The following is a 9661-nucleotide window of genomic DNA, read 5'->3' as shown; positions in this document are numbered from 1 at the left end:
TCCACTCACCTCAGCCTCCCAAAGGAGCGGGATTACAGGCTGAGCCACCAAGCCTGGCTGGTTTTATTTTTTTTTAAATCGGAGTCTCACTCTGCCACCCAGGCTGGAGTGCAGTGGCACGCTGCTCATGGCCACTACAGCCTCGACCTGCTGGGCTGAGGCAATCCTTCTGCCTCAGCCTTCCAGGTAGCTGGAACCACAGGCATGCTCCACCACACCTGGCTAATTTTTTGATTTATTGTAGAGCCGAGGTCTTGCGATGTTGCTCAGGCGGGTCTCGAACCCCTGAGCTCAGGCAATCCTCTCTCCTCCATCTCCCAAAGTGCTGGGAGGACGGGCTTGAGCCACCCCGCCTGGCTTGCTTTTCCTAGTTTTAAAGAATTCTGGGCTGGGCTTGGTGGTTCAGCCTGTCATCCCCGCACTTAGGGAGCCTGAGGCAAGTGGATTTCCTAAGCCTGCAATTCGAGACCAGCCCGGGGAACTTGGCGAGATCCCATCTCTACAATAAATAAAAAAAATCCCCGGGCGTGGTAGCACATGCCTGTAGTTCTGGTTACTTGGAAGGCTGAGGCAGAAGGATCACCTAAATACAGCAGGTCGATGCTGGGGTGTCCATGAGTGTGCCCCTGCACTCCAGCCTGGGTGACAGAGTGAGATTTCAACTTAAAAAAAAAAAAATTCTGTATACTTTTCATTTCATGACCTTGTATGAAAAATTCTTTTGATTCATACACCAAAATCAGCATTATCTTCAGGTCTTCTTGACTATGAAGACTGCTTTTTTTTGCATCATCTATTATGTACACAGGTGCACTGACTTTGGGGAACACTGCTCTGGATAAGGATGACCCCCAGATTGGGTCATTTCTTTATCCTGTCTCCTGCCATCATCTGGGATGGAGACAACACAGACACTGAACTCGGGGTTCCTGACCTTATCCAGCTTATCACTGGAGTTGAGTCCAATCTCTCCCCCCACTGCAAGACCCTGTGGCAGCACCCCTGTTGCCCCCCAAAAGCTTATGGCTGTTGCAACATGCAAGATCTCAAGTTCCTTCTTTTGTTCCCCTTCCCCTCCCCCACTGTTGTCCTAATCCCCCCAGCACTAAAGAAACCTGTCTCTCTCCCCCAGACTGTCATCCACCCTGAGCTCCAAGGCCAGCCCGGTCCCTGGGGTTAGCTTCAGCCCCCCGAAGGCTGGAGTCCTCAGTCTTCCTCCCCAGTCCTCAGCCCTTCTCTGCCCTGTGCCAGGGAAGCCCAGCATGGCAGGAGTGTGGCAGAGGGTGGCGTGCACTTGGCTCCAACCGAGTCCTGCCATCTGGATCCTCACGGCCTGTCAGCCTACCTCATTCTCCAAAGATGAGCTCACCCCCTCCTTTTCTGAAAGGAGCAAGACCATGAGGTTCCAACTCCTTTATCTTCCGCTAACTCCCTCCAGATGCCTAAACCCCAGACCCTGCGGAGGTGGAGGAAAGAGGCCCTCTCCGGGCATGGGGCTGGCACTCTTGTCACTACTGCGAAGAAGCCTGCCGCTTGGACTCAGCAATCCTGCCTCTAAGAGTTTCTTTATTTTTAAAAATTTTTAAAAATTCCAATAGCTGGCCGGGCGCAGTGGCTCAGCCTGTCATCCCAGCACTTTGGGAGACTGAGGCAAGAGGACTGCCTGAGCCCAGGGACTCGAGACCAGTCTGGGTCACTTGGCGAGACCTCGTCTGTACAATAAATTGAAAAGCTAGCCAGCGGTGGTGGCACATGCCTGTAGTTCCAGCTACTTGGAAGGCTGAGGTGGAAGGATCGCCTGAGCCCAGCAGGTCGAGGCTGCGGTGGCCCTGAGTGTGCCACTGCACCCAGCCTGGGCGACAAGAGTGAGAATCCAATAACAAAAAAAATTCCAATAGCTTTGGGGTGCAGATAGTTTGTGGTCTGGGCTTTAGGTGTACCCACCACTTCTACCAGGCATGCTGTACCCGATAAGCAATTTTCCATCGCTTTGTCCCTCCCCTCCCTCCCGCTTCTGAGTCTCCAGTGTTCACTGCGCCATTCTTTCTGTCTTTGCTTACCCTTACTTTATCTCCCACTCATAAGCGAGAACATGAGTAAACACACAAACCCTGGCACCTGGCAGTTGGTCAACAGATGTCTGTTGAATGGACGCCTGCATCTTTATGAGATAGCGGAGTTAGTTCGCTTAGGGTGATATTCTCCAATTCCATCCAAATTGCTGCAAAAGACATTATTTTGTTCTTCTTGATAGCTGGAGAGTATTCCATAGTGTGTAGACACCACATTTTCATCAGCCACTGATCAGTTGGTGTGCATTTAGGTTGATTCCACATCTTTGCTATTAGTGAATTGTGCCGTGATAAATATGCGGGGGCAGGTGTCTTTTTCATAGAATGACCTCTGTTCCTTTGGGTAGACACCTAGTAGTGGGATTGCTGGATCAAATGGTAGATCTACTTTTAGTTGTTTGAGAAGTCTTCGTACCAATTTCCACAGAGGCTGTGCTACTTTACAATCCCACAAACAGCGCATAAGCATCTAGGAGTTTCTTTCTAGGAGGAAAATTATACCACTAGGCCAAGATGTAACATGTAAGCATGATCACTGCATGCTATGAGAAACCTAAGGGAAATGTAAATAGCTTCAATGCTCGGCAGTAGGGAATCCGCATATAAATTTTTGTAGAGTCTTACTATGGGATATCATGCAACCACTGAAAAAAATAATACAAGCTAAGCATGGTTGTTCATGCCTGTAACCCCAGCTAGTTGGGAGGATCACTGGAGCTCAGGAGTTAGAGACCAGCCTGAGCAACATAACAAGAACATGTGTCCAAAAAAAAAAGTTTTAAATTAGCCAGATGAGGTGGTGAGCACCTGTAGTCTCTGCTACTCAAGGATTGCTTGAGTCTCAGTTCGAGGCTGCAGTGAGCTATGATCGTACTGCTGCACTCTAGCCTGGGCAACAGAGCGAGACCCTGTCTCTAAATCAATCAATCAATCAACAAAGCAGATCTATATTTATTGCTTGAGGAAGATATCTATGCCCTGTTGTTGAATTTTAAAACTACATATGACAAAATAATATGGATGGTATAATCTTACCTATGAGGGAAAAAAAATCTGTGTGCAAGTATACACAGAAAGATTTCTGGAAGAATGTGTGTCTATATCTTGTCAGTTATGATCTCTGAAGGGTAGGATTCCATGCAGGTAATATTTTTCTTTTTAAAAAATTTATTGTAGAGATGAGGTCTCACCAAGTTACCCAGACTGGTCTCGAACCATGGGCTCAGGCAATCCTCTCACCTCAGCCTCCCAAAGTGCTGGGATTAAAGGTGTGAGCCACCCACCCGGCAGTGACTAATATTTTTCTTTCCTTTTCTGCATTTTTAGATTTTTAAAAAGATAACGAGTATGAATCACAAGCGGTAAAATGCAGCTAGTGATGCTGAGAGTCTGTCAGGAGCCATCGTTTCTCCTTCCCTCAGGTCCTGATAAAAAGAGCTGTGCGTCTTCCTGAGGCCAGTCTCCCCCAAATCCACCCTCTTCATCTCTAGGGCTCTCCTGATCCCCTCTCTCCTGTTCTTTCGCCTCCCAGTGAGCATGGGCCTTCCTGCCTGGAAAGTCCTGTGTGCCGGCCCTCCGTCTCCCTCTCACGAACTACTTCCTCCTCTGTGCTTTTGGTGGGCCATTTCCTCCCTCTTGGAACTTTCTCCTCTCAACTTCCCTGACATTGCCGGCACAGTTCTCTGCCTGTGTCCTTGACCCCTCCCCTTGGCCTCTTCACAAGCTCATTTTCCTCCTCCCACTCTCTGAGAGATTTTCCAACATGGGCGAGAGCCATGAGAGAACGTCTCAAGGGGGAAGGGGCAGAGGCCTTCTCTTGACAAACCCTCCCAGGGCATTCCAATGTCAACAGGACACAACCAGAAGTCCTTTATGGCAGAGGTCTTCAACCCCTGGGCCACTGTCTGTGGCCTGTTAAGGACGAAGCCACACAATGGAGCTCTGTCTTCTGTCAGATCAGTGGTGGCATTAGGTTCTCATGGGCGAGTGAACCCTCTTGTGAACTGTGCACGTGAGACAGCCTCCTTATGAGAAGAATCTAATGCCTAATGATCCCTCTGACCCACGTTCGTGGACAAACTGTCTTCCACAAAACCAGTCCCTGATGCCCAAATGGTTGGGGACCGCTGCTTTATGCGGCACTCAAGGCCTCCCTGACCTGTCTCTCCCTCGACTCCAGGTTATAAAGATACATCCACCACCGCTAAGCACAATTCCCGGAACACCTGATGCCCAGTTTTAGCCAACACTACTTCCTGTCTCTCCCGACAGACTGACCCAAGTCTTCTCCACCCTTCAGCTCCTCCCTACAATCTTTCTGAACTACCCCAACTTAAAAGGCGCTTTCTCTCTGGGGGTTCCCATCGACTCTACTGCAGACACCACCCATATGTTCTTTTGGGTCACCCGCCTTGACTGTTCAGCTCTTTTCTTAGGGAGGGGGGTGTGTGTGTGTTGTCTCTGCCGGGAGGCAGGAAGCATCCTTGTTTACCTTCCAACTAGCTTGCCTCTTCCTGCAAAGGAGGTGCTCGATACACATTTGCTGACTGAAAAGTGTGAGGAGACATCCCAGAAAAATGATTTTTCTTTTTGAGTCGGGGTCTCTGTCAACCAGGCTGGAGTGCAATGGCATGATCGTGGCTCAACACAGCCTCAACCTCCTGGGCTCAGGTGATCCTTCCACGTCAGCCTCCCGAGTAGCTGGGACTACAGGTATGGGCCACAACACCTGGCTAATTTTTTGGTGTTTGTGTAGAAGCAAGGTCTCACTCTGTTGCCTAGGCTGGTTTTGAACTCCTGGGCTCAAGCAATCCTCTCGCTTTGGTCTCCCCAAGTGCTGGGGTTACAGGTGTCAACCACTGCGTCTGGCCCCAGAATAATGAAGTTTTTATCTTGGGGTCAGGTGGAAGTGAAGGTGTCATCTGAACCTCAAAGACGGTGTCTACAGGTCTCTTCCTAGAGATGAGGAGGAAAGACCTTGTTGGAACTATGGCTCTGGAGCTCAGAGAAGTCAACATGGTCACATTAGCCTGTTCCCATGTGTCTAATCCATGAGACTGGTAGAGAACGGTGCCAGCAAAAACCAAGGAACCCGTGGCTGAAACCACAGACTCGTCCAGAAAAAAAGCAGCAAAGGAGGAGAGCCAGGAGAAGAACCCACACCACCCTCGATCCCTCCTTGAGACCGCTCTTATGACACGCACCACCTTCAGTCTTTTTGAGTGATTTGGGCGCAAGTCTTAAGTGCCCTGGTGAAGGATACGTTCCTTAGAGAAAGGACAGTGTCTGAGCTCTTCTTTGTATACTCCTTGGTCACTAGACCACATAGACACACAAACCCTGACACCTGGCAGTTGGTCAACAGATGTCTGTTGAACGGATGCCGCATCTTTATAGCTATGTCAGGTCCTGAGGAAGCCACGCTAGGATTCCTGCCTTTGAGGGTCTCCGCCCAGTGGGGGACTCAGACGTACACACTGAACAGATGCAGCGGTCACCCTGCCAGCACCAGGGAAAAGGTCGACAGAGTCCCTATTTCCATGAAACTCACTCTGTGACCATCCCGCGGGATCATCCAATCTGCTTGGATGAGGGGACTCTGTCCCAGTGATAAATCTGATCTGGGACAGGGCTGGGTCTGCCCTTGGGCTTCAGTGCTCTACATGCACACACACACACACACACACACACACACACACATACTAAATCAAACATAATCGAACAGTGTATGTCTGAGAGGCATGGGGGGGGTCACAGCGCCCAGTGTGCCAATTCTAACACCCAGAACGGCTGCCTGTCCTCCATAGGAACTGCCAGGCCGTTCACCAACACCTTGGGAGAAGCAAAACGCTTTTTCCTCTCGCTGTCAAATGAGCTTTGGCATATGTGTCTTCCGTTATTAAAATTCCCCCAGCTGGATGGCAGGGTGACCATTTGGGGGGTTTGGAGCTGGTCGTCAACATCAGAGCCCCTGGCCCCCCGGGTCCCCCCTCGGCTGAACCTTCGGGGGGCTCTTTCCATCTTTGTCACATCAGCTCCTTTTCTTCTAGCTCAGCCTCCTTCCAGCACCCTGAGGTCTGGGGTGAAGCCAGGCTTTCCGGGGGACCCAGCCTGGCTGCTCCTGAGTGGATAGAATCTCCTCCCAGTCAGCCAAGACCCAAGGAGCAGATTCCTCCTGGGGTCACAGTGCTGCATTTTTGCAGCCCCTCCCTCCCCCTGCTTGCCCTCCGCCCTTGCCCACATGGTATGGGCACCGCTCTCTGCCTCTCCTCCCACACTTGGGGGACAGCTGGCCGTGGCTCTGCCCTGTCCACCGCAGCCAGCACCAGTCTCTCAAGGCCACAGGACAAACCACAGGACAGGCCGGCTTCTAGCCGTTGCCCTACGGAGGCACTTCTGCTCCCCAAGGGGTGCTCAGGCCCAGAGCTCTGGGGCCCCAGGGACCACCCAGGAGGAGAACAGGGCGGAGAGGGCAGACGGCGGGCCCAGGACTAGCACTCACATCTTTGACTCTCAAATCTGCCATCTTCATGGAGAACCAGGCTGCGTCTTGGGGACCTGGGGAGGGCTCCCATGTCAAGATCTTCTCACTGGAAGTGTGGAAACCCTCCCACAGGGGGCTACCCATGGCTTAGACAGGCCTGTGGCCTGTCACCAAGGGGACAGTGGCAGCTGAGTGTCCCTTCAGGGCCACATTTGAGAGGGGCCAGATGCTAGCTTGCCTCGGAAGACGCAGTGCCCTGGGCGGCCCGGCCAGCTGGCTGTGGGGCAGGAGGGGGCTCGGGGTGGTAACAGCTTGGCTGGCAGAGTGGGCCCTGGCACCCGGTCACCAGTGGGCCGGGCAGCCCAACAAGTGTGTTTTCTTACGGACTCTCCCCACCAACACCCGCTTCCCCCCCAAAAACATAACATCACCGTGTTTGCTCTGAGCGGGGTGTGATCCTTTGCCAAGAGATGTAATTTGAAGATTGGTGTGGCCTTTGGAGGTGCTTGGGAACGGCCTCTCTGGAAGGGGCCTCCCGCCCGACTCGGCCGGGCACTTTACATTTTCCACTTGGGTGAGAAAAATCTTGGATCGTCCCACCCCACACATCCCAAAGGCCAAATATTTGCTGTCTGCCCTGCCGCTTCCATCTCAGGTAGGGGTGGCGGCTCTTCTGGCTGCTGGGGAGGGAAGTTCTGGAAACCGAAGCCTGTCAGTCCCTGGCATGTGATGCAGATAAAGGAAGCTTTCCCAGAGACTGGAGGAAAAACACACAAGAGCTGCCCTCAGGGCCTCAGGGGGCAGGGACCCTGCCCCACCAGGGACGAGGAGGTTGGTTCTGATCAGGGAAAGGAGGTGGGAGGCAGGGTTGGGCCCCTGTGTGGGTCCCCCCTGCTCCCCGCCAGCCAGGGGGACCCGGAAACCACGTCATTAGGTCCACATTGGATCCCTCCTCCTTAATATTCATTCGTACCGGATGGTCCTGCTTGTTGCTGATCTTTATTTTATGCTATTTTGAGACAGTCTTACTCTGTTGCCCAGGCTGGAGTGCAGGGGCGCGATCCCAGTTCACTGCCGCCTTGACCTCCTGGGCTCAGGTGATCTTCTCACCTCAGCCTCCCCAGTAGCTGGGACTACAGACGCACACCATCACGCTTGGTTGATTTTTTATTTTTATTTTTTGTAGATACGAAGTCTCGCTATGTTGCCCAGGCTGGTCTCGAACTCCTGGGCTCAAGTCAGCCTCCCGCCTCAGCCGCCAGAATGGCTGGGATGACAGTGGTGAGCCACCGCGCCTGGCAGGCCCTGCCTCTTTTATTCTCACTATGTTTTCTCAAATCCACTCTAGAATGCATAGCATCTTACCACCATCATCGAGGCCCAAGGCGGGGTGGCCCAAGGCCCGTGGTAAGATGTGGCCTAAGACCTTTCTGGAGACTTCTGGCCATGGCCTGGCCTGGCCTGCTGACCGGGGAGGGTACAGTTAAGAGCGGGAGCTCAGTGGGTGAGGCTTCTCACCGCCTGCCAGAGGAACTCCCTGGGGCTGATTATAACTTGCTGGGCTCTTCCCAGCCATCCAGGACATGGTGAGGCCAGCAGGAAGCACAGACAGCGGCAGGAGGAAAGGAACTGACAGAGAGGCAGGGTGGATACTGGACTACAAGCCAGAAGCCCTGGGCTCTGGCCCCCGCCTCTCCCCTGACTAGCTGTGAATCTTAACAAGTCACTTCTACCCACAGGACCAGCTACATAATTTGTGGGGCTCAGTGTGAAATGAAGGGGACGGGGCCGTGGCTGGACATGGTGGCTCACACCTGTAATCCCAGCACTTGGGGCGGCTGAGGTGGAAGGATCGCTTGAGGCCAGGAATTCAAGCTGAACCTGGACAACAAAGTGTCTATAAAATTTTTAAAACATTAGTCGGGCGTGGTGGCTCTCGTCTGTAATCCCAGCTATCTGGGAGGCTGAAGCGGGAGGATGGCTCAAGCTTAAGAGGTGGAGCCCACAGCGCATGATGATTGTACCACCCCACTCCAGTCTGGGGGACAGGCTTCCTGTCTCAAAAACAAATAAGAGAAGAGAAAGTGGGGGAGGGTCCCGTTAAAAAATGAGTAAGAATTTCAAGACGGCACCAGCAGAGCTGTCAACCAAGCGTGGGACCCTGCAGGAGGGTGCAGGCTGCACACCCATGCAACCAGCCCTACCCGCTTGGGTCTTAGTTTCCTCAAGGATATAGTGTGGAAGCTGCATTCAATCAGAGATTTACCGAAGGAGCCCATTCTTCTGAGCCCTCCGACCCTTATATATAAAAGAGACAACCGGGCCACCCTTTCGGGTCCCCTCCCACTCTGGGAGCTTTCCTGTCCTCTCAATAAATCCTACAAAAAAAAAAAAAAGACAACCGCAGCTGCTCCCCCGGTCGAAGCAGACTTGAGGGGTCTGGCTTCACCACCCACCCTCACGCCTGTCAGTCACACCTGAGGGCAGGGCTGTGAGCCCCAGGATGGTCTGTTTCAGTCTCAATATTCAGCGGGCGGAGGAGGTGGTGAGCTCTCTCGGCTAGGAACACGTTAGGACCACAAGCATCTGCCCGGGATGCTACCGGAGGATGGCTGAAAGGCACCAGAGGCGGCATCTGAAGACCCCAAAGTTTCCCTGTGCCCTGGGGTCACGCCAAAGCCGGCCTCTAGCCTCCAAACGAGCTTGCAGAGCACGGTGCTCTCTCCTGGGCCTCAAGGAAGCCAGGTCCAGAACTGCTGCTTGGGACCATGCCCGCTCCTTCATTTCCCTTCCAAGAACCCTGTCAGTGCAGCCTTGGCGACGGCTCCCTACCCTGGGAGCGCGGGGTTCTGGACCCCGGGCCTCCCCGGCTGCTTTGCCCCAGGAGGGCAGGGCGGGCAGGCTTCAGCGATCGGGAAGCGCAGGGCCTGGGCTGGGGGCTCTGACACGCCCAAGGTCCTGGAGGAGAGGCCTGGGCCCGGGGCTGGGGAGGAGGTCCGCTGCGGGCCCCGCGGGCCGGCGCCACCTTTCCGCGCGGACGGGTCAAAGGGATCGGACGCTTCTCCGGACCTGGAGAGTGTCTGGGCCGCGCGCGGGGGCTCGGCCC

The 9661-nt window shown here is 53.5% G+C and overlaps 1 protein-coding gene across 1 annotated transcript in view; it reads right to left on the bottom strand.

Moving 5' to 3' along the window:
* Positions 1 to 9661, bottom strand: part of SCARA3 (scavenger receptor class A member 3) — a 46159-nt gene that overhangs the window by 35162 nt on the left and 1336 nt on the right. Inside the window, exon 2 of the mRNA XM_021716820.1 lies at positions 9388 to 9580. Coding sequence (XP_021572495.1) covers positions 9388 to 9580 — 193 coding nt within the window. The remainder of the gene's footprint in view (positions 1 to 9387; positions 9581 to 9661) is intronic.

Source organism: Carlito syrichta, unplaced genomic scaffold, assembly GCF_000164805.1.
Source record: "Carlito syrichta isolate Samal-C Ts95f unplaced genomic scaffold, Tarsius_syrichta-2.0.1 Scaffold308976, whole genome shotgun sequence".
In the NCBI taxonomy this organism is placed as follows: Eukaryota; Metazoa; Chordata; class Mammalia; order Primates; family Tarsiidae; genus Carlito; species Carlito syrichta.
Note: the sequence above shows the minus strand (reverse complement) of the source record. Positions and strands in the feature narration are given on the sequence as shown.